This window comes from Cololabis saira, chromosome 4 (genome assembly GCF_033807715.1).
Source record: "Cololabis saira isolate AMF1-May2022 chromosome 4, fColSai1.1, whole genome shotgun sequence".
Lineage (NCBI taxonomy): Eukaryota > Metazoa > Chordata > Actinopteri > Beloniformes > Belonidae > Cololabis > Cololabis saira.
The window spans coordinates 34,293,776-34,319,890 of record NC_084590.1 but is presented as its reverse complement, the minus strand read 5'-3'; the positions used below and the strand labels follow the sequence as shown (position 1 = coordinate 34,319,890).

The window sequence follows — 26,115 nt, the reverse complement described above, 5'->3', positions numbered from 1 at the left end:
TGTATGTACATGTCTGTGTGGCTATGTGTGTGTGTGTGTGAGTGTGTGTGTGTTTGTATGTTTGTGTGTGTGTGTGTGCTTGTGTATGTATATGTTTGTGTGGCTGTGTATGCATATGTGTAGCTATGTGTGTGTATGTGTGCATGTATGAATATATATATATATATATATATGTATGTGTGCGCGAGTGTGTGTGTGTGTATATGTCTATGTGGCTATGTGTATGTATGTGTGTGGGTATGGGCTCAACAATATTCTCTATGTCTATTGCTTCATCATTATGAGGGTGATTGTCTGCATTTAGTGTCAATTGTGTGTGTGTAAGGCCTATTAAGACTTCCAGGCCATATTCATTTCTGATATATTCAAATGGATCTTAGAAAAGCTTAACAGCACAGACAACCCAATAAAACTGTTTCTCGTAACTTGGATCCAGATCAACTTTGCACACGTGGATTTCCACTGATGCAACTCAGTAAAAATAAACCTACTACCTGGTTTTAACTGGCTGCTCACCTTCGCATCACGTCAAACGTAACACATCTAGGGTGGCACGGTTGCAGCGAGCAACCGATGTCACAGAAACGTGCAAGTCAAAACGGAGAACAACAGACTTCCACTTGGATAATCGGTGGGGAACTTGATCCCGTGCAGGCGAACCTGAGTGGAGAATGATGCTACAAGGCAAAGTCACAGGTTTGAACATGTTGTTGTTAACGCCCACATCTTCAACATAAATTCATGCTGATGGGATGGAGATGTCATGGAGAAAAACAAAAGGAAACCAAATCCATCCATCCATCCTCTCCTTCCCTGCTTCATCTTATTCAGGGTCACGGAGGTCTTGGGCCATTCTGTCCAACAAGACTGATGTAGGAAACGAATGTGAACTGCCTGCAGTGTGAAGAAACTGTAGAAAAAGTATCTACATGGATATTCATAGCTCATTTCTCAATTATATGTTGATGTTGTACCTTTATATTGACAGTTAATGTTGTTGGGAAAGGGGGAAAACATGGAGAAGGAGGAGGTAAAACATGCAGCAAAGGCTCCTGACTCCCAACACAAGCCTAGTTGCTATTCTATTGATAGTCAAATAAAGCCATAGTTAAAGTGTTGTGCTGGCTACGTTGTCATGAAGACTGAAATCTTTGAAGTATGCAATTGCTGTTGGAGGTGTAGGTGTAAACGGCATTTAGACACTAAATCTGTGAGAATATTGTTTAGTGTGAATTTTAAAGTGATTATCCCTGACAACAAAGAGTAGTGTGATGTGTTGAACATGTTTTTTTTCTTTTTCTGGGGTGAACTGAGACTCTTTGATTGGTTTCTTTTGTGAAACTGAACTGACCTCAAACATTGCCTGTGTTTATTGGGTCCACTCTGCAGGAGCTCACGTCTCCATCCGATTGAAGAGAAAAAGTTTGAAGCCCACCTCTGATCCCTTCTAATTAAATGAAAACACAGTGGGATATCCACAGTAAGACTGCATTTCTCCACACACTGATACACACACACACACACACACACACGCACGCGCGCACATAAACACAGTTATGAAGGTAATCAGTGTGGGTGTCTCTATGGGGAACTACACAGAGCTCCAGCATCCAACTCTGCTGTTTCCTCTTATGCACTGCCATCACACACCAGGCTGACATGCAACACGCGGCACATCATGAGCAAAAATAAGCAAGCGAATGTTTTACCTGAAAGGAAGCACATTAATTCAAAGGCATCACTCTAGTACTGAGAAGAAATGTTGCCTCATTAGTGTTACCCCACTGCTTTTACCAAGCAACAGTGAAGAACAGAGGGGCTACATGCCACTCTTACTGCACAGACATCCCGTCTCCTGAGATCTTAGTCTGCTGCAGTGACTAAGAAATAGTGTCACATTGTTATGAATTCATTGGTATGGCAATGGCTTGAACACAGATCCCTGAATGCCAAGAATATGGTCTTTCAAAGGCTCACAACGAGCCAGTTTACAGCAGGTAATGTGGCATATCTGCCAGTGGAGAGCTTTTCTGTGTCTGAACGTACAGCTCCTTGTTGTAAAGAGCAGATTTGGATGAGAGAGAAGAAGTGGCAAGGAGACAAGGACAGACATCATTTGGAGGATGGCTGGCCTGCCTACTCTCATCCTGCATGATTGACAGATTGGTGCAACGGTTGCACTCGCACGAATGCCATCACATGCGTTTCCCCAGAAATCTGTCTATCAGCACTGTCTAAGCAGAGCGACAGCCATGACATCTAATCACAGGCGAGCTGGCACCTCATAACTTCTACATAATGTGCTGCAGGTACAGAGGAGAGATGGGGGGGGGCATGGCATGACACCAGCACAACTCTATTTATAGCTCGTTGAGAGGCCACCAGCAGGAAGTCGATCACACTGAAGGGTTTCGGAAGATGTCAGCGTCCTATTTCAAGTCTCCGTGTTTTGATATAGGTCTCTGTTGACAACATTAAACAATGAGGGGTCCTGGTATCTGGGATGATGCATTTTTCAGGGTTACAGTTCTGACAGAGTAACATAAATCGAGGGCAGATAGACTACGCATACAAGATGATAATGAGTCATTTACATAATGTTGCTACAACATTATAATTACCTGGCAATTAAAGCAGCTCAAAACCCTCATTATGGGCTGTCCTGAGGGCTGGTTAGACTGGGACACACACAGTTTGTTCATATGCGCTCAAGTCTGACTATCAACCTCTCTTTTCTTTTTTTTTGCTCAAATTACCCAGAAGCCTCATTATATTGCATTATAGCCTAATAAAAATAAAGTTTTGACTGGCACGTGAATTTTTAAAGAAAAAAAAAAGCTGCGATGAATGATGTATTGAAGCAGGCTCCTGGGCCATGTTCAAAATTTGTTTCCAATTGTGGGATTCGTCACTCACACTTTTTAGTCCAGAGGGAGTTACTGACAAGCTGAAAATGCACAAAGGAGCATAACAAGGACACGTGTCATACCTTACACCCTTATTATACTGGCAATGACAAGTGAGACAAGCAGTCACTTTAAACATACTGTGCACCTAACCGCGAGCCTCTCATTGCTCACAGCCAAAGTAAAGAAGCTCCAAAGTCTGCGTGAAATGTCGGTATAATAAAATATGGTGTGTGGCATACAAATGTGTATGGATGTGTATATAAAGAAGCAGGCCTGGGAGAAAGTGTGTGCACATGTTCACGGGCAGGTGGGAGGAGGGTTGTTTATGAATGGCAGACAATGAATGATGGAAGCGCTCCCGAGGGCCCAGGCCCCTGAGCAATGCTGCAGGGACTTGGGAACATGCCAGTCTCCCATGCCCTGGGAGATGCCAGTTTGGGTGGGCATCGTTCCGAATGGGTGCTCTGCTCTCCAGGATACACGGCGGGCCCCAGGGGAGCGTCTCCAGGCAGCGGCTGATCCACAGTAGGGTTGGCTGGAATATGAATCGGGGACATGAAGGATGAAAACAAAATCCACACATCTCCTCTGTTCCTCCTTATTACTGTAACATGCGGGATAATGCATGACGGGGGAAAAGTGGATCATTATTTTCAGATTGCACACTCTCACTTGCTCTCTATGATGGCTTTTCTCATTTTCCCAATTGGTGAGAAATTACACACATATATAGGGCTTGAGTTTAATGAATTTTAACATGGCTCTCTGGCAATTATGAAGAAGTTTTGTTGCCAGTGGAACATTACTCTCTGTTTACATCCTGTCTGCTCACAACCTGTCTCTTTTTCTTTTTTTCTCTTCTGCTTTTGTCCTCGCCTGCGCTGCATTAGGAGCTGCTGAAACCGTGACAGGTACTATTTCTTTTTGCTACCTGCTGTTCATGTGGATGTGCTTGCTTCTATGTGTCTGTCTGTATCTGCTGATTGGCTGTCTATTGCAGTCTGTTCATCTGTGCATATTTACATGAATGGCTGGTATTTCTTTTCAGGAAAGCGGAGATGAGACGTGCACTCGACACTTTCCCGCTGTTTTAATTCGGTATTCTCAAGTCAATGTTTCACAATTTGTTAAGGGAAATCTCAAGTTATTTTGAAACCATTGGATAACACATTTATTGGTGTTAATTGGTTGTGCCAAATTTTACTTTCAGAAAAATTACCAATTAATACCAATAAATTAATATAATAACACAACATCTCGATCTCAGTCTCCGTCAAATTTAGTGACACGGTTGCTCGACACGTTCATTCATCCTGACGCACAAACAGGCTGCAGGAAGCCCCTGCGCATGCTCATCAGGCTCATTCATATGCAAATACTACTTTGCATTGCCCATATATGGTAAAAAGTGGGCGTGTAGAGGGCGGGATATGAGGCGAATTCCGCTGCGCAACCTTCCAGCTGGACTGCGATTTATAAAGCGAACATTGCTCGCAAGTGTGCGTGCACGCGGTTTTATAAATCCAGATTTTTTTTTGCGCCCGCCATTTTCGGTTTCTGGCTTTACGTGCACTTTTAGTATGGATCCTACACACTCTTTTATAAATGAGGCCCCTGGGCTTTTGTTGTCATAGTATCTTACAAATGTGAACACCCCACTGAAAGTCATGGTTTTTCAGACTTAAAACACACCCAAACAAAGTGACGGGATTATTTAATGTAATCATTTTTGATAGATTGTTTTTAATTAGACTAAATTTGGGGATGTTTACTTTCTAGGAACCCACTCGTATCTCCATATCTATGATGGTATTATGTTGTCAGACTCCTTGGTTTGTCCTCATCCAAAAAGGATTACTTTAGTTAACAGGAAAACCCCGCATAAGAAATACACAACATATGATTATAAATATCACCTCTTTGGTTCTTGTCAAAGTATTAAAGTTAAACACCCAACCAGCATTTAAGTGCAATGCACAAATTAGTTTGGGGGCTTTGTGACACTGTGAGTATAACCATGAAGTTCATATTTGAGACACTTCTATATTGCAAGTTTTAAAACGAGTCAGCAGGACCCATTAAAAGGAAATTGGACATTGAAAAATTGACAGCATCGGCGCCAACACTTCATTAGCTTGCTGTAACTGATTAAATTTGATATGGACAGCTACCATTTCCATTAGTGTCCAGCTGCAGTGCATCAGACTTCTCTACTCAGGCCCCTCTATTGCAGGTATTTTCACCTTTTGCGGGTCACAGGACATGAAGATGAGTTAAGAAGTCATTTTGGGACTTGTGAGATAAGGTGAAAATGTTCTGCAAAGCATGAACTGATATTGACGTGATAGAACTCATTAAAGCACTCAGACCTTGGCATCAGTAATTTTACCTTGCAAACCCTTGTTTGCCAGTTGTTGCCTTGGTCTATTTTTGTGTTTAAACGCATTTATTAGTCACTCAATAACACTTAAAAACTGATCAATCAAGGCAGCGATAAACCGAGGACCCAAATGTTCTGCGAGGTAAAATCACTGTGCTCATCAATAGAGTCTGGTGACTATAAAGAGCCGTGCAGTCTTGTCCTGGCCTTCAATAACCCCAGTCAAACTTAAATTAGGCCCTCTAGATCCAATATGAGTGATATGGCTCAGCAAACACACATGCCTATTTCTCTCCTCAAATTTCTGCTAAGGGGGAAATAATGAACCAGACATCTCATCTTCAAACTCCCCTTCGCTCACAGAGTTGGGGCCTAAAAAGGGAGGTTTGCAGAGAACATCAGTGCTCGCCAACTGCTTTTGTTCTCCACTGTGAGAAAACTCAACCCACAAATTAATAAGACCAGTGATTGATGGTTAAAAAAGATAAAGACAAGGGCTACACCTAACCAAACAAGCAAGCCGATGCCTTTTTTTTTGGGGGGGGGGGGGTTCTCATAAACTGCCAGTTGAGGTACTTGGGATTATGCTTGACTCGAGAAGCCTTAGAGCACCTGTTTCCTCCTTCCTCTGAAGTTAAGCTTCAGAAGTTTGCAACCCTTTTATTTTCCTATCAGCGACATGTAGTGCTCTCTGTGAAATGCAGCCATAATATCATTAGAGCTAAATACTATAATTTAGTAGTACCTCTCTCAACACTTGCACCACTTTCCCCAGGAAATATGTTGAAAAAAATGATTCAAACAAATTTGATTAACAACTGTGTGAATAAAATATGTTTAACCAGTTTAATAGGGTAAAACAGTTGTTAATTAACAAAATATTTAAAAAAAGAAGTAAACATTATTCAAAACTTCCAGAATCTTATTAATCCCCTAAAACTGATCCACAAATCCATTACTAGATTATCCATTATGCTCAATTACTCTGGCCAGAAGATGATTTATGCACTCTATGAAGTAGTATTTCATTAGTACAGCATATTGATTGACATGAGAAAAAACAAAAAGCGAATGAAAAAGCTAAACCGATTGAAAAACATTTTTTTTAACATTCTTCTTCTCCAATTGTGCAACAGTATCATACAAACGGATATACTGAACTCTCATAAGAATTCAACTGTAGTCAAATTAGAGGGTATGAAATATCTGAAACCTTCTCATGCAAAGGGTCTAGGAGAAATAGCATAGTACTAATTATACCCCTCTTACTTTTCAGCATCCTTAAAACAGCATTTCATCATGAGGATCAGGATTTAATGACTGAGGATAAAGAGAGAAGAGCGAGAATCAGAGAAGGAGAAGAAACTTTTCCGTTGTTAATGACAGTCTGGTTAATGACGGTCTGCTTGTTCCTTGAAAAGGACATGACGGCTGCTGCAGACAGCGGTGACTCAGGGGAGAGGAAAGGGGGGCTGGCTGTCCTGCTTTTTCGCTGCCCCTTTCATGTCTTTTTGATGTGAAAACAAGAGAGAAAAGTTCAAAAAAAAGAGCCAACTTGATTCAAAAGGTGCCTGTCTCTGAATTTCTTAAGGAGGCACTGGTCTGCTAATATTTCCTGATTTCATCAACTTCTATTAAAATTGGTTGGGAGCTGGTGCCATTTTGCATTTTGAGTATGGCTGATGAGCAGAGCGTCCATGCCAGACACTTCATGCCAGATTATCCATCCCCTCAGAGAGCGTAGAGACTTTTGAAGGTCTGTATTTCCCTCTGACTGTTTCATTCACTATGTTGTGATGCAGGAACAGGAGGGCAGCCATGTGAAGAGATACAGGCACTTTACTCTCCCAGACAGCTGCTGGAATGAGTATGAATTTATCAGCCAGTCATCTATGCTATGCCTCTGCCCACTCCCCCTCCATCCCAACCCACCACCCAGAATTAATGACTGCCTCTCCTCATTTGCACCCAATCATGACCAGGATGCTGAGGCAATTCAAAATGTTTACTTCAATTGCGAAAACCCTCCATGTTCCACAAAGTAGCCTGTTTTCACTTTGATGGGATTGCTAATCACAGCAACGTTATTTATGTGTGTTTTGAATTGGAGATGAGCCTAGGCTGGGATATTGGACGGGCACCAACCTTGCTTGGGGCTGCTAAAACCTTATGGAGAATTTATCTTTTCCGTTCCCTTTCTCTTAGTCCAACAGATTGAAAGCCGACTAACCTTGCTTTGAAGCTGTTCTATGCTACTGTTTTGACTGCCAAATAAATAACTTTTAAAACGGCATGAAAAGAAATAGACATCAAAATTCTTCATACAGTTTTCTACCTCTACTTTACACGCCTTTATGAAATTAGAGGTTTTTACAATAAAAAACAGAAGTTATAGTCGCTGTTAATGCAATATTTCAAGTCAGAAATACTGAGAAAAAAAAATCTATTTATTTGGAATACTGAAGACAAGCTTGAGTGCATAAATCAGAACACCTCTCCCAACGTGTACTTTGTGGAAGCGCCTTTTGCCTTCATTACATCATCAAATCTTGGTAAATAAATCTGTTTTAACATCACCCAGACCATTTGAAATTTTATACCACTCTTCTTTGCAAAAAAGTTAAAGTTTCTTGAAACTGCGAGGGGATCTGTTGTACAACTCGTTTTAAGGTCATTCCACAGGTTTTTGATGGGATTGAAGTCTAAGCTCCCACTGAGCCCTTCCAAAACTTTGATTTTCCTTCTCTGAAGCCACATCTCTGTTGATTTTGATGTGTGCTTCTCATTGTCACTGAGTCATTGTCATGTTGGAACGTGCAATTCCTCATTTTCAGCTTTTTGACGGAGGACAAAAGCTTTTGTACCAAAATATCTTGAAATGTGAAACTATTCATTTCCCATCTACAGTATCTTGACAAGTTCCCCTTGCCCAACCGAAGGGATCAGCCCCAAAGCCTAATGCTACTCCCACCATGCTTCACTGTAGTGCCAAATATTGATAAAACGTTTTCCCATATACCGGTAGTTTGGGGAGACTAAATATTATTTTGCCACAAATTAGACAGGCTTGCATCGATCTTGCCGCTCTGGCAGACATGACAACCTGTCAGACATTTTTAAAAGTCCTTCAGGGTTGCTGCTGGTCTCTTGGTAGCCTCCCTGATAAGCTCTTTCCTTGTCCCCTCACGGGCTTTGGAGGGCCATCCTGGCCATTACTGTCTCTGTGGTGACACATTGTCTTCACCTGTTGATGGCTTTGACAGTGTTTTGTGGTACAGTATATCAAGTGCCTTTCATATTCTTTTACATCCCTACCCTGATTGGTACTTTTCAACAGTTCAAGTCCCGCAACTTGCATCACTTGGCATCTCTTAATAGCCTCTTGGCTATTAGCAGAACCCGAAACAATCAAGCAAAGATTACAGCAACTGCTCACCTTTGTCTAGTTTTAAATCAGTACTTCAACTGATGGCAGGTGTGCGTCGTTTACCTTCAGGTCAAAATGACACCGGTTACCAGTTTTTTTGTTGTTTGTGTTTTTGTTTTTTTTTTATCTTAAAATGTCCCTTTTTATTAAAATCTTGCCTTTTATTTCCCCAGGATTTTTGTTTGTTGGAAGATCACATTACAGAAGTGACAATTCTGATATTCTTTTGGTTGTTATTTCAATTTTTATATTTTGAAAACCTTATTTTTCAAAAGGCTATGTAGAGTGTTTTTTTTTGTTATCCTTTACCCTTAGATAACATAGACAGAATTTGTTTGGTTCTGACACATAATCAAAACCCTCAAATGTAGTATATTTTCTATTGTCATTATTATTCTAGTATTTTGTAAGATGTAAAAATGTCTTATGATCAAGAAAATATGAAGTGAAATGATAAATATTTTGAAGTTCAATGTACTTCTTAGATCAAGTTAAAGTAAAGAATTTAAAACGTGTTCATTTTGACAAATTTTAAGTCATATTTGTTTTATTTCACTAGAAAAGGCAGCTATTCTACCAATGACAAAGACTATACTCAATTCAGACTATCAATGACTTCAGGTTTACAGACTGTTTTCTGAGCTGATGCTTCTGGTCTAAAGTCTGAAGAAAACTATATAAACTAAGAAAATGTGAAAAATATATACCCATATACCCTTAAATACCATCTGGGTTATAAGACAGCCGATTTCTTATAATATGTAAAGCTTTTTTAACTTGTTGTTCAAGTTTGACTTTAATTATACTATTTTACAAGTCAAAATAATAAATTAATTAACCTGAGTGCAGCGTTTCTTTTAAATCAAAACAATAAAAGTGGACTAAATATAAACTGTCATTTCTTGATATTTAAATGTGAGGTCCTATCGAAATATAAAAAATGTGCAAAAGGGGCTAGGAGCTCATGCATTTATACACCCTCATTTACAAAATCATTAACCGTTCCTTTACCTGACCCCAGTGGCTGTTATGAAATATAATGGCTATGACTTACTATCGCCTTAGGTCATTTGGTTTATGTCTGTGTGCGATTTAACATTAGTTTATTAAATTTGACCAGAGCACAATAACGTGTGGTAAACAAGAGGTGCATTATGGCCCATCTTGGAAGCAATATTAACCTCTAATTGGCTGCATTGTGTACTTTTTCACCCATAATCTGCATCTGTTTTCACCCATTACACTCCTTTCGCCCTGAACCTGAGCCCTGGCGGAGGAGAGGAATGAAATGGGTGGTTCATTGCATCAGACAGGTCCGAGACGCTTTTTTCTGAAGGAGGTTAATTTCTTATTGCTTACCACATTCACAGAGTTCATTTTGAATCATTTTAGTTTGGCTGTCTATTCCCATTATCGCTATACGAAAACACAGACTTTTTTTTCCTCTTTCCCCTCCACTTTGTAAATGTCAGAATGCAATAGAGGTGTCAAGACAACTTGAGCATGCAAATGAGCTTTTGATGTTTGCTTTTTTTTTTCTTCCTTTTTTGGAGATGGTGGGGTGGGGGATGTGGCTGAGACTGCTGTACCTCCTCTGGTGTTAATCTGTGGTATTGAGGAGCCTCTTCTTTACATTTTTCTCCCCTTTTTTTCGCTCCTGTCAGATAAATACAGCACAAGGTGACTTTTTATTCAATAGTTCTTTTTAGGGGTGGGCAAAAATATCGATATGGCAATATATCGCGATACTTTTCCAGCCGATTCAATATCGATATTAAAAATTTGAATATCGATTTTTTTTTGTTTTTAATATTTTTTATCCCCGATTTTTTTCCCATTATATCACCCAGTGCTCCTACCTAAGTGACAGTCCTGGGCATTGCCACTCTCTACCAACCCTGGGAGGGCCCTGCACTGAGCTCCGGTTTTTTTCCTTAAAAAATGAAAAATAATGGACAGAGGTTTATTTATTTATGGATTTATATCTATACTGACTGATCACTGTGCCTGTCCTTGGTTTTAGTACCCATCTTTCTTGTGTTTATTATCATTTGCCACATAATTAAAGCAACCTCATACTAAATTTAATGTTAATTTCATATGATGTAAATAATATGAAAAACATATACAAATAAGTTGTAACTTTAGCTTGTATAGTTATAATAAAACATTGTTTTGACTCAGTTTGTCCCATGAATTGTCACTATAATCTGATGAACGTGCAACTCGGATTTTAAGATCCATCACTATCATCTGATGTACATATATACAACTTGGATTTTAAGATGTGTAATGCATTTTTAAATGTTTAGGTGAACTATGTAGAATATAATAATCGGGATATCGCATAATCGGGATATCGCAATGTGTATCGTATCGTGGCTCAAGTATCGTGATGCGTATCGTATCGTGAGGTCCTTCCCAATACCCACCCCTAGTTCTTTTCTCTTTTCAAAACACGGGGAACAAAGCCAGGCTTTTAGTGCTGGGTTTTTTACTTGGGTGTAAGTAACGATGACAAGGTCCAGAGACTGTGAGTGACAACAATGTCAGCCGGCAGAAAGTGACTCAGATGCTTGTATTCCTGAAGCAACAGAACAGAGCCAGTGAGCACACACCGTCACATGGAACCTCAGATGGAGAGCTCTGATAAAGCTTAACCATAAACAGCATCAAGCTCGGCTCATCTATCCCCGCTCCCTCTGTTCGCTCTTGCTCTGTTTAATTCCCCTCTCTCTTCCTCACCTCCTCCACCGTGCCCATATCTGCTACCTGCCACTTACACTCGTTCATTGTCTCTTTCCCTTCCTACCCTCGTCTCACACTGTATCTTTGTGGGCAGCAGAGCTTACAGCCCATCTGGCATTGGCTCACAGGGAGCCGGGAAGATCAATAGTGACAAACACTGCACATGGCTCTTATATTAAAACGATTAGACACGGCTGCGAATAATCTACACAGCCCCTTCACATATCTTTACTGTGTGTGTTGACATGTAGTCCCTGTTGTAAGAAATCTAAATATTTGATAGACTCTAAAAACCCAGTCAGGAATGTTTGCTTCCCGTTTGAAAATTTAATTTCCCCTTCTGGGTTTTTTCTGCTTGTGCCGTGCAGTTGACAGTCAGAACTTGGCAACTGACAACGTGACAGTGATTGAAGGGGAAACGGCCACCATCAGCTGCAGGGTGAAGAACAACGATGACTCCGTCATTCAGCTGCTCAACCCCAACAGGCAGACCATCTACTTCAGAGATCTCAGACGTAAGTGCCGGCACGTAAGACACGATGTTAACCATATCTCTCGACATCTTTCGTAGCTTGAAGCCTTAAAAGTCAGAAGCAGAGGAATGGTCAATTACAATAATTGACAGCAAAACAGAGCCTGGACTAAGTAGAGATCCAATTTTCTGCAAGTCTGGTATCGTACATGGGGTTAGCTGTAGTTTCCTACCACAACTTAAGGAAAAATCTTTTTCTACAAATAGTTTGCCAGTTTTCGTCGGTGATGATAATTTAATTTGGTCATTCTTACCATAAACTTTTACAGCTTTTCTACTATGTGAATAAAGGCGAGGAAAGGTTATGGCTACATCAGGGCTGCTGCCCTTTGACAACAGACATTATGTCACTATTTCCTTTTTCACAAAATAAATTAAATACTATAACAATACTCCACACAAAAACAAAGGACGTATAGCCTCTTTTGAACTGTAAAGTTAATGCAGCTGCAGCACAAATAATTAAGGAACTCTAAACCTTTAATATTTATAACAAAAATTTGACACAAAAGCTCGATTCATTAAGTGACTCAGAAAATGAATGAGCACATATTATGTAGGACTAAATAATCACGACATTGTTATTAAAGAAAAAAAACGTCAAACGTTTAAATACTTCTCAAATGTGACGGCTCGAAATGCCGCAGGGCTTTTAAACTATTTTCTGATATTTCAAAGAATATATCGACTTTTGAAGAACAAAAGGAAGAAAAAAAATTGCTTCAAATTGGTTGGATTACAGATCAAACACTAAATGCTAAGCTTTCTGCACAACACATCTCATGTAAACTTCAGAAAACTTCTACTTTCCACAGACCGTGTTGCACAAGAAGAGCACAACAACTGTCAGCATGTGACGCACAAAGGAAATCACAGGTTTTTTTAAACTGGACTGAAGGTATCAGACGTGGCTGTGAGATCGGCTCCAGTTTTACGTTACATTTTCAGAAAAAACATGATTCCATCTGTCCTTGACTCTCTTGGCTCTTTTTACACAAGTCATTAAGCTCAGAATGTTACAAGATTAATAAGAGATAATTCAAAGCGCTTCCATAATTGGAATACTTTTGTGTCCTTGTCACCGTTCGATTTTACGATAATCTCTAAGATTAGGATATTGAACATTATGATTATGCATGAGCATATGGACTACATCTTCTCTGAACCAAGTTTTTGTTATTTTCACATCTTGGTTCTAAGCCAAGATTGAAGGTGAACAAGACACACCCTTCATTTCCGTCTGTTTTGTACACCAGCTGCTATTTCACAAGTCTCGGTAGCCGCATGTGTCTTTTTCATTCTCTTATTCTCTTATTTGTGAGGAGAATCGGGGGAATTTGAGTACACATTTTAATCGTATTTGTACAAAAACACGCAGTGCTGTCTCCGAATGTGCCAAAGAAGAATGGTGTGATGTAACGCAAGAAAAAGAAAGCAACACTGAATAATCACTGTGGTGCCAAACAAGCTCTGTGCAGTTAAAGACATCTTGCCATGAGGTTAGGACGAGCCTCTCCTCTTCATTTTTCATATTGAGCTGCTGTGTGTGTGCCTGCAAACATGTCATTTTCTCTGCCAAAGTCGATACAATGCCTTTGTCAATAACAGAAAACAAACAGTGTTGTGTATCCACCATTAGATGTGAATATATGTTGAACTCGCTGACAGGTGAATTATTATTATTGCTATTATTATTATTATTATCATCATTTTTGCAGCATATTTGTGTTTCCAGTAATGGGGTATTACGGCCCAGTGGCAGTGCTATTCTGTTCCTAAAGGACCGCTGGTTCTGCGGGGGGGACCCCCCTCAGCCAGGAGCACTGTTACCTGTCAACAGGCTTGCCCGACACAGTGGCAGATTTTGTATACAAGGAAGTAAACAACAGTGACATGGGGACACACCAGAAGCTGCAGGAACAGCAGCTACAAGCAGAGTGGCCGCCTAAAAACCAGACATGAACGCGCATACAACGGTAATAAAAGCTTTACAGTTGCAGTAAAAGCCAGGCAGACACATTTCTGTTGCAGCAAATAAAGATGAATTTCGTGATAGGTAGGAGGCGAGCCGGTATTGTTAGGATGAGCCATTTATTCTTCCAGATATATGCAGAATGACACGCAATTTGGCAGCGTTGTCATCTAAAATGGGAAAAATGAGCCTTGATCAGTGAAGGTGGACCTCTTCAGATGGTGATGCAATAGAAGACTATTATTTATTCACCGCATCTCTCCTCAGGAGATGTCAGACTTTGTGTTACAAAGGCTTAATGTTTAAAGTGATACTCTGCCAGAAGACCTGCCTTTCAGCGTGAAATCCCTGCAGCTTTAAAGTCGCCGACAGCTGAATTCTTAAAGTCGTTATTTTTGTAATCGACAATGTGAAAGCAATGTGGCAGTTTGAAATGTGTTACCATCAGCTGTACTGTAGGTCGCTTTCCCTTTGTAGAATAACACGCTTCAGCTCATTAGCTCATGTTTTAGCAACAACTATGGTTGAGTTTATCAAACTCCTCGCAAGTACATAGCTCAGAATGTATTAAAAAAAAAAAACGGGAAAAAAAACTACAGGTACAGGATTCGAGAACACCAAATGACTGTACCGATGATGTTCATTCATCGATGTGTAATCAAGCAGCTGCTTGCCACAGCTGCATTTTCGCCTTACCAGTACTGATTTGCTGCGTTGCTGAGTCAGAACCGAGAGACGACACAGAATCTCGTCATTCACAAGGTAACCACGATGACGTTTGCTCAAGATGAAGCCATACTTTACTAAGCTGACATCGTGATGATGTCATACAGACGCCACAAAGCAATACTTTTAACTGAATCTTGAAGAGATTATGCACATTTTAGTTAATAATAAACCTACTGCTTTTGTAAAATCTATCACCATATTTACGATTAACCATGAACTGCCCTCATCATCTCGTAAAGGTAAAGGTTTCCCTCCCTCGCAGGTGGTTCGGCTCTCAAAAAGCTTAAGCATCGGTTTCTCCCTTTGAGGAGAGACGTTCAAAGAGCTCCCAGATGATATTGGAGGGGTGGGGGTGAGGTTTCGTGTTGACATTGCCCTAAGACCTCGGATAATGATCATGATGCCAAGTCTCGAGCCTGATGAGAATAATAAACTCCCCATTCTTTAAACAAGGCTGCGATAGAGTTGGTTAGCTTGACAAATGCAGAGAGGACTTAATAAAGAAGGCAGGTCAAAACATCAAAAGGCCTCCCAATCAAATCAGCCGACGCCGTTTATGTAAAGGAGCGCTCGGGGATGAGGGTTAACCCGAATGAAAAGCAATGAGGAAAAAGTCACGGGAGGGGATGGCTAGGGTAGTTTGATGACATTATAAGAAAATCCACCAATCCATGTAGGCATTAGTACACAGATTCCAGGCTACTTTTGATTTAGACTTTGAGGCATCCCGGCCTCTCTATCTCCACACTGTGATTTAATTCATTATGTATGTTTGAATGAGTCCTCTTTCAGTGGAATTTATGAGGTTGATGCATCCATCCATGACCAACCTCAGCCCATTTTAAGAGTTCCCTAGCTTGTTAGGAGTTTTCGCCAGCACTCTTCACACTTTCCTTTCTTTGCGAGTGCTGTCGAGTGTAAAGGTACTTTATAAAATCAACTCATAGGAATTATTTTGAAACTCACTTTTCTTTTGCTCAATTAAGGAGAAAGCCCACTGAAGGGCAGTGTCCGCTCTCCGCTCCCCCGCCCCCCCAGGTCTGATTTTCTCCAAGAGCTTCCTTCATCTGCCTCCCACTCCCCCACCCCCCACCTTTCTCACCACCCCTCATTTTCTTTTTTTTTTCTTCCTTTCTCACCCCAAGTCTCATGTTTGTGTCCCCGCACTCTGGATTCCCACAGCTCTCAAGGACAGCCGGTTCCAGCTGGTGAATTTCTCTGACAACGAACTCCGGGTGTCTCTGTCCAATGTGTCACTCTCCGATGAGGGACGCTACGTGTGCCAGCTATACATGGATCCTCCTCAGGAAGCCTACGCAGACATCACTGTCCTGGGTAGGTGTGAGGATGCATGTCTGAGCAAACCTCACAAAAAGACACACACACACACACACACACACTTGTATTGTATCTCACATGAATATAGATGGTGAATATGAAATAATAGTAATCTTTGATCCTTTTATATCAAGCAACTGAAACAAAATGTCAGCCAATTAGGCTCGTGCGGTGTTCAATAGCACAACGAAAAGGAGCAGATGCTGAAACTGATGGTTCAGACCGTGTTGGTTTGGCAGCTGTGTTGACTCTCTGAATCCCGGTGAATGTTGAGTTGGCTGCTCCAAACAGTTCCCCATTCAGAGTCAGCTGTGCCACACTTTGATGCTTCAGAGAGAAATTATTCTAGTTACGCTTTATTATACATGTAGACATCCTGGGGGACTGAAAGGAATTAAAAGCACTTTAAAGAAATGACTCCAGTTGTACAATTGAAATCTAACTTTAGTATTTCTAAAGGGGGGTGGGGTGTCGCGTTGAAAAGTCCTCGCAACAAGTACCACAGTGACTTTTTGCTTTTGCTTTCAAATCAGTGAAGATCACAAAGAAAGCTGCGATCAGTAAATCAGGAGAATGACGGGGAACCGGGCCTCATCCTGTTTTTGCATCCATGTGACCAGAGATTGCAATTATACATATTTCTGTATCACAGGCATCGCATTGTGGGTACCAAATGTTAAATCATGCATAACTAATTGATGCCGTGTGAAGCATAAATGCTTGAATCTATTAGTGTGTCATAATTTCCTTCGGCTCTCCAGCAAGAAATTATGAGTGACAATGAGTGTTTGCGATTAGTGGTCTACCAGTCCAACATTTAAACATTTTCCAACAGTTATTTGACTGTAAAGTATCTTTCAGAGCATGCTTTTTTTTATTTTTCTTGAGCATATCAATAAAAAGTTCAATGTAACCACTGGAACATCCAGAAGGGACTTACTTTCAAGTTGGAGCTTACAATGCTTAACAATTCTAAATGGTGAAATACTCCTCTCTTATTTCATGATTTCTATTGCAGTCATCTCAAAGCTTGCCTCCACCATATTTCATAAAATGTGTTATGGTTAAGGACTACTGCAGAAAGTGTCACCATTCATGCTTGGATGAATAAGTCGGGAAGAGACAGTGCAGTGTGAGCTGTGGGGATCAAGCAGGCTGGAGAACAGATGAGGCGGCAGTCGTGAAAACAAAGCAGCCAATCAGAAAAATATAACATCATTCATTTGATTTTTTTTTTTTTTTATGTTTTAACTGGTTGCATTGTGAAGGGCAATTTAAAACTCCCCAGGCCTATGCAACACTCTTTGTGAACACGGCAGGCTGCCAAAGATAGATGTACAATAGCGAGTGACCTAATCTACCCCACACTTTAAACTGCATTGGAAATGCTGAAATAAGCTGTCTGAGCGAACCTCTTAGTTCCTTAAAAAAGAAAACACACACACACACACACACACACACCTCAATGGGAGTGAAAGTACAGAACAGGTTTGGCCGAAATGTGTGAAGAAAACACATTTTGAGTGAACTTTTAAAAAGATTGCCAAACTGACATTTATGATCCCAGCAGAATGTCCTGTAATAACAGAAAAGCAACCAAAAATGTTCACTAACCTTGCTATTTAATACCACAGTAAGTCAGTTTTATGGACCGTCTCAGTTCACAAGTTAATATAACCAACAGAAAGTTTATAGTTTTTCTTGACACCTGGGAATCACTCGCGCTCTTTTTCATCCATGTATAGAACGACGTGTTGCATTTCAGAGAAGAAAGCTACAGCCTTTATGCTTTCTGTGTAGGAACCAAAATGAGGCCGGATCTGGTCGTCCAGATATGAATAACACACAGTGTAGCATCTAAGTACTGAAGAGAAAAGAAATGTCGCCCAGATGTTAGAAAAGACCCCAGTGGATGTAAAAGAAAATCAAATGCAGCTATAATATAGTGAACCCTAACATGTCATGGTATGAGGTGGCATTACAAATGTGTGAGATTATATATATAATAAATAAATAAATGTTAGAGAGAGACATTTTCAAAGTTTCTCAACTTTTTCTTATGTTTTGATAATAATAGAATAATTTAAAAGCTCAAGGTTTTGAAGTTCTAATGCATCTCATCTGAAGAACACCTTGAACAAACACACTTTAAATCCAGAAAGTGTTCCATACATTTTCTGATAACAGAACTAATTAATCCATGTGACATTAATTACAGGACTTATCTCTTTTTTTCTTCAGGAAACAAAAAAAAAAAAAAAAAGTAATTTTAGACAAGTTCCATGATCTATATCCAAAGGGCAGCATCATGTTCACCCTCACTCAAGTGAGGTGATGGTTGCAAGCTAGTTCAGGCAATCAACTTGAGCAACATATCGCACTCACGTACGCCCCTCAATATGGATTCAGTTATTCCCCCTGGTCATTGATCTGTTTAAAAGGGACGAAAAGCTGCCTATCTCACTCTTGCTCCACAACTGCTTAGCCTTCTGCCCCTCTAAAACCCCACCACCACCGCAGCATCCGCCTGAAAACTCTGAGTCCAAGGACCAGAACAACAAGGGGTTAAATTGTTGCTCGTCACTCCAGTATCTCAGCATAATCGATGGCGAGTGATAAGAAATGGGCTTAGATGCCACATTCTGAGGACTAAATGTAATAATATTTACTCATTTTCAATCTAAAGTGGGTTGTTGTTTTTTCAGCATCAGCATGTTCTGAAAATGCTTGGCATCATTATTTACAGTAACAACAGCCTTATAATCTACTGTTATGGGTATGTGTGTTGTCTTCTTGCAGGTAAAAGAGTTCAGTTGGTGGAAAAAAAAGGGGGGGGGCGTATTTAAACATTTTATTCGATTCTCTGAAGGCAAAAATAAATATTCACTTAACATTATAGTGAACAGGCACAACAACGCAGGAAGTTGGGAAGTTAATTAGAATGCTTCATCATTTTAACTATATTTAGAGAGAAACCCTCACTCAGAGAACTCATACTGTACATTAGAAACTATAATTAGATTGTTTTTAAATTGATTTGATTGTTATAGTGTTGATTTCTTCCTGACCGTCGCTGTTGCTGTGTGTCAGTTCCGCCAGGCAGCCCGATCATCGAGAGCCGGGAGGAGATGGTCAGCGAGGGGAACGAGACGGAGCTCACCTGCATCGCCATGGGCAGCAAGCCAGCCGCCTCCATCAGATGGATGAAGGGGGAGGAAGAACTGACAGGTCGGTGGAAAAACAGCCTCCCCCAGTTTGCTTCACATGCTGCTGGCCTGTCCACCTCCCTGCAGGTCCTGGTCTCTGGGGGACTCCTCCCCTGTAAACAAAATGTAGTTCTCCTCTAAATGTGTGTTTATATCATACCAGCCATGCAAAGCTGGACAAGGCCTTTTCTTAAACATCTCCTGCTTTATCTCACTTTGCATTCACAACTGCAGCAGCTCTATTTCAAGCCCATGTTCTGGTTCACATACATTTCTATTTTACTTTAACCTGCTTCTGCAGTGCAATTTTCATTCCAGAGATAAATGTTTGATTTTTTTTTTCCTTACTTAAATATTTACCATGGACATTTAGTTACACCTATTCCACTCAAAAACTTTTCTATTCATTTTAAACCACCCACACAGAGTGAACATGAACTCTTATTTGCACATTTTTTCTTTATTTTTGGACCTTCAGCCGCCTGCAAATAACTGCACAAAGAGCTATATATTCTGGAACGAGGAAAAATCTTATTATGTCTCAGTTACGATTAAGTGTTATCAATTATTCATTATATACGTTCTATACAGCAACAGGGATATTCATTCTAGTCACATTGGAGTGGATGTTTCTGAGCTTGTTGTCAAATTATATACGTATTAGAATGGAGAGGATACATTTGGCTTGTTGAGAGATGAAATATTTAGACAAGAGCGAATCTGAGGCTAAATGCCATCTGTGCCTCTAGTGTTCCCTACAGGGGTTGAAGTCAATTTCTGTTTATGAGTTGTTGAGTGTTGTGGAGGGGAGGGAGAGACAACAGGATGGCTACATCAGCAAAATGCCACTGACATGCTGAGCAGAGCTAATCTATAGTGGCAGTAGAGACATAAAGGGAGCTGGAAAGTCAAATCCTTGTGTACCCCAGGAGCCACAAATCGCTTCTCATTACGGACGGGCTAAACAACTCATTAGCTCCACACGTACGGAGAGTCGAAAGCACACAGGACAGTGTTTTTATGAAATTCCTCTGATCAGGTTCGTCTTATGTCTGGATGTGGGCAAAGTGGCTTTAATGGCACGGATGTAATTTGTTACCAAAAAAAACTCTGATTGGTATTCAACCATCCATCATCCCGGCAGGTACAAAACTGATGGGGTCTGGCCTGCAAGAGATTCGCCAGACAAGGTGGCAAAATGTACATTAGCATAAATGACAGCTGCAGTATTATTTAAATGTTGTGGAGATCAGTAATCAGCTGCTACTGTTGCTCAAGAACACGGGTAGATTTCTTCCTTCACACAGCTGCATTTAATCACCTGTTCTTAAGAAATGCAGATGTATCCAGGAGGACTTTCTTTAAAAAAAAAAAAAACAACATTTCAGCCTTACTCTTAAGCATAAATCGTGAGCATAAACCTTATGGAACCACATTTGGGTAAATATTACAAAGTCAAGGATTGCCTTTTATTTTTATTTATTTATGTATAATTCAAAATCCTTGTGCACTGAACCTGCTGACATTTAGACAAATTTAGCTTTTGACACGGACAGGGACATAACCAGTCCCCATCTCCCATTTTGCAGTCTACTTTTAGTACTTCTGAATGTAACTCACTGATAAAACATCTTAAACGCATTTAAGTTAACATAACAACACCAATAAATTAGCTTTGCTTTTATTCCATTCCCAGTAGAAGGTTTGCAAGCTGCACGGTCAGCCTCAATATTCAACATTTAGTGAGAAATAAAAACCCCCTTTATTCATTTGTAACCCTCCTAAATAATCCCATTTAAACACATCAAATCATGCCACAGGCATGTAGTGTGTTGTGATTTAAATGCTTTGTGTAGCTCATCAGTACTACTATGGAGCATTGTTTTTGTTGTTTGTTTTCCTCACCAAAATAATTGGTAGCGACAGTTACGCACACACAGGTACTGGTAGACACATGTCCCCAGTATCTCTGCCCAATTCTAAGCCCTTGTGTCAGATACTGTCAAAGATAGACAAATCAGTCAATTAATTCCACATTAACGTAACAATAATCCATTAAAGCTGCTTTTGAAACGTCAGTTTTTTTTATTTTAGCCATCCAAGTAATATCCATTTTATTTTGCAGTCTTTTTCCTGGGTGGATTTGACAAATTGATGTGATTGTCCCAAACCAGAACATCCGGTTTTCAAGCAACTTTACAGTCTCCGTAAATGAGTCGAATATATTAACATTAACCAGTTTCCAAGTGATTCTGGGACAAAAATAAGAGTTGATCTATCAATAACTCCAACCTTTAAATGCTGTGACTCCTTTTGATATATTTCGACAAGGTTTTTGCACCTTTTGATGAGGCGAACGCAAGGCATAACGTTGTCATGGAGACATTAAGTTAGCTCTGCACCATCAACAAATCTGCTAATCTCCTAAAGTTTATATCGAATGGGTGTCATTAATGTTTTAAATGAATTATCACTTTCTCGTGGCAAAGAGCTCATGTTACATGCGGCTTAATTTTTAGAACCATATGATCTCCTGAAATGGTCAGGACTGATGATTAGTGGTTTTCATGATTTCTAAGCCAATTACAGATGTTTAAATCACAGTGATACTAGAGATAATAATACCTTTGGAAAGTACAATTGAAACCGAATGTGACTCACAGGATGAGACTAAGAGTTTGAAAGGATATTAATCATCTCTGTGAGCCTTTTGTCATTACTGTCCAACTACATGTCACTTTAGTAAATGGAGAATATCTTCCCCTAATTTAAAAATGGTCCTTGTAAATACCCGTTTTCTATTCTATTAAAGTGGGCGCGATAAAATTCAAATCTTCAATCAATGAATTCCACCCAGTTTCTTCTGGCTGTGACTGCGATAGAGCAGGGGGTGTCTAAACCATGTTGAAACAGCTTGATCATTGCTGGTTCTGCCTGTTGGCAGGCAGAGGAATCGGGTTAAAGAGCTGAATGAAAGAAAATGTCACCCTGAGAAGAGGCCACGCTTGATTGCACAGGGATTGATCAGTGCTCGATGCTCACAAGAGCGTTTGATTTGACTCTCAAATCTCCTCTGTATTTGACTCTCAGATCTCCTCTGCATTCAGATGTGACTCCCGTCGTCACCTGATCCACAGTTGTTTTCCTCATCCGGGTTTGGATGACAACCATAATTGACCAGCATTGGTTGGAATCAACAACCATCTTTTCAAAACAAGTTTAAGAACTTCCTGAAGTTAGTCAAGTTTAAAGAATCATTAATACAAAAAGTCAAATCAAGGGCTTTTTATGATATTAATTATATTATTATTAGCTTGTAATACTTTCCTGACCTTGAAAGGGTTTTCCCTCTCCCTCTGGTATTTTGCACACATCATCATGGGACTCTGTATTGCAGATGACCTGGAATAAGATGGGATTTTGTTAATTTGAGACAAATTTTCTCCTTCACATTCACTTTTTTTTTACTCACTAAACACTTATACCGCTGGAATGACATAAAATATACCGGCCAATGCTGCGATTACCATTTGTGTATTAGCTTTAGACAAAATAATTAAAAAATAAACAGGTTTTATAGCCTCCCACAGCCAAGACAAGGTCCATGTGTTTACAAAGCCTATGCTCTCTTAAACGTCATGCTGTAATTATCCGGTTCACTGGTCATTCACAGAACAGTGTGACAGGCCTTAAATTAATAACACCGTCTGACAAAGATTGCAAATAAGAACTGTATTAGGCAAAAACACCAGTCGACGAGCACAACACAGTAAACGTGCATGATTGCTGTTGTTGCATTGTAAATGCAGTGCTGTGATTGTTACGAGGCAATTAGTGTGACCGGCCTGGAGAATAATGTGTAATCACCATATCCCTCCAATTCCCACTCCACTTCACCTGGCTCTTTGACGCGCGGGGTGCTACTTCTGGCAGGGATACTTGGAAATGGCCTCTGAGCTTACAAATGTGATCAATTTCACCGTGCTTTGCTCTTGTGATTGCATGGTGACAAAAACTTGTTGCAATATAAGATTTCTGTTGAATTTTGGCAAGGAACAAGTTAACATTGCTCTAAGCACTCTAGAGGCTGTACAGTTGAGCACAAGATGTATTACAACTATTCTCGTAGTTACAGCACAGCATTTCACGCACGCTTCAATTTCCTTCTCCATTTTGGGAGAAATATCTTCAGAATGACTAAATTTGCTTTTTAAAACAGCCCACTCAGTGCAATTGACAAAGTGATCAAGTTTAATGCCTGCAAGTGAAATGACCATTAATTGATCGCAGTACTCTAAATTTTTATGTAAGCAGGTCTTTCATGGGTGGGTGTGTATTAGATGGGATTAATATCCATCAAGGGGGTCGCATATGTGTGTATTGGTGATCATCAACTGTGGAACACCGGTATTTTGCCCTCCCTGAGTCCGGCTGGGCTCCCCTGCGACAAGGCTGAAATGGAAGTGTGCTGCAGGTCAGCGTGGGGCTGTAATTATTTCCTCACTTCATTAAGTGCGAGTAAACCATCACACTCAGCACTGCAGCTAATGCGATGCCCCTGTGGCATTGTAAACCTCTCTAAATGAATGCCCCTCTGACAGCCCTGGGCCGAGTGGGCAGCAGATTACTGTCGGGTTAGCCCCAACAATGCTCAACTCTCAAGCAGGAGAAGCATTCATTATCAGGCCTGATATGACCCAGCCGCTCCTCACTGATCCCATAAGAATCGAAGGCCTCGAGCTCGTTTGAATCCTCCAAAGTCTCGTTCAGGCACCACATCACTGAGTCATAAATTAAATGTAAATGCCATCGGAAATTACTCCACTTTGACAGGTATGACTATTTGCCCATTACAGCCACTGCAGCTGCCAGAAGATTTAAAATGAGTTTTTGAAGATTTCGGCTATTAACTTAATTTCCTCTCATGCTTGCGTGGGTTTTCCAGGTGAGACAACAGTTGAGGAGATGTACGACAGGATGTTTACTGTCACCAGCCGGGTGAGGTTTTCTGTCACCAAAGAGGATGATGGAGTGCCAGTGGACTGCATCATTGACCACCCAGCTGTAAAGGACCTCCTGGCTCAAAGACACTTGGAAGTGCTATGTGAGTGACCCAGAATTGCATGTTGTAAAGCCCCTCCACCCCCCAAAAAAAGAAAGAAGAAAAAAAAAAGGTGCTGCAGACTGTGCCAGGGACTGAGGGACTGTCTCTTGCTTGGGCTTGCTGGCAGTTTAATTAGCTACTAGTGGAGCTGAGGCGCTGGCACTACTACGCTTCAAAGGTTTAATTAAAAAGTAATAATAAGCGGAAATTGTGGAAAAATTACTGGCAGAATAACAAAAAAAAAAGAAAAAGAAAAAAAAACTAAAACAAACATGCATAGTCAAACAAGAAACACAAACACCACATAGATAAGGAGCAGGGTCCTTTGATAGTCACTGGGAGAACATTCCCATCATTTGGAGCGAATCAGATTGTTAATATACTCTCTCAACCTCTAAAAATTGTTTTCTACCCAGAGACACACAATAATAATAAATGCAGACAGTTGTTTACACAATTTGGCATCTACATAGGTTCAAGTCTGCTACACCAACACTGGACATTTGCTTCTGTTTCACAGACAATACCAAAACATCTGTTTTTTAGACACTTAAGCTGGATCCATCAACATCATAAATACATTCATCTACATCAAGACAACAGAGATCCCAGTTGTAGCACCAATGATTCTGGGTCTCCAAAAGCAACTTCACGTATCACCCAGACATGTACAGGCAGTGGCGTCAATTCAGTGGAAGCTAAGGTATGGCAAGGTTATGAGTCACAGAACTTAACTGGAGTATCAATCAACACGTCCAGCAAATACTCATCACAGAAGTCTGCTATGTACAGTAGCTTATCTGTGTGGTCAAGAACATTGGAACTTTTTCAAATGCAGTCTCGCCAGGAATATTTGTCTCATTTCTAGTTAAAATGTCTCATTTTTAATCAAAAAATCTCATTACACTTAAAACAAGAGTCATTACCAGAAAAATAACTTGTTGTTTGACCATTTTCACCTGTTTCAAGTAAATTTTCACTTGAAAAAAGTAGAAAAATCTGCCAGTGGGACAAGATTTATCTTCTCATTACAAGAAAAAAATCTTTTTCCATTGGCAGATTTTTCTACTTATTTTAAGTGAAAATCTATACTTGAAACAGGTGAAAATGGTTGTTTTTGAGTCTTGTCTTAAATGTAATGAGATTTTTTTTTGACTAAAAATTAGACATTTTAACATTTTGAGTGTTTTGATTTTTAAGATTTTGAGTTTTTGCAGTGTATAATAACTAGTGAAATCGATCATGTTGTTCTGATTTGCATTTGTAGTTATTCTATATGTATTAAGTAATAGAATAATCAATACAAAGAGACACAGAGTAATTCCATAAATGTATTTAAAAAAACAAACATTTACATTTAACCCTTGAAGCCAAGGTGTGGCGGTTGCCATACCCAATTGACGCCCCTGTGTACAGGTACAGTTGAGAGTGAAGAAAATGCAGTGTTGAATGTGGTTTTATTAGGGGTTTGGACAATTATCTTTAAAAGTTCTGCTTTCTGGGCCAATAACGGCCACATGTGATAAGTACTAGACCAGTGTTTCCAAACTTTTTTTCTGTGATGTACCTCCTAAGAAATATTTTTTGATCCAAGTAGTCCCCAACCTGTCTAAATCATTTTTGGTTGTAAAGGGTGAAAAAAGCAGTAACACATAATACTGTGCCATCATGAACTCTGAACTTCGGCATGAAAAAGTCAAAACAAAAACACAAAACAAAACAAAACAAACACATAAAAAAAAACCACTCAATAACCCAGAGCAGATTTGT

General features: G+C 40.0%; 1 protein-coding gene across 3 annotated transcripts in view; it reads left to right on the top strand.

Moving 5' to 3' along the window:
- Positions 1-26,115, top strand: part of cadm1b (cell adhesion molecule 1b) — a 247,132-nt gene that overhangs the window by 183,636 nt on the left and 37,381 nt on the right. For 2 of the 3 annotated variants that reach the window (XM_061719563.1, XM_061719561.1), the window contains exons 2-6: positions 3,800-3,820; positions 11,833-11,979; positions 15,880-16,032; positions 19,126-19,263; positions 24,187-24,345. In XM_061719563.1, the coding sequence (XP_061575547.1) occupies positions 3,800-3,820; positions 11,833-11,979; positions 15,880-16,032; positions 19,126-19,263; positions 24,187-24,345 (618 nt within the window). The remainder of the gene's footprint in view (positions 1-3,799; positions 3,821-11,832; positions 11,980-15,879; positions 16,033-19,125; positions 19,264-24,186; positions 24,346-26,115) is intronic. The other variant, XM_061719562.1, reaches the window with a different exon arrangement.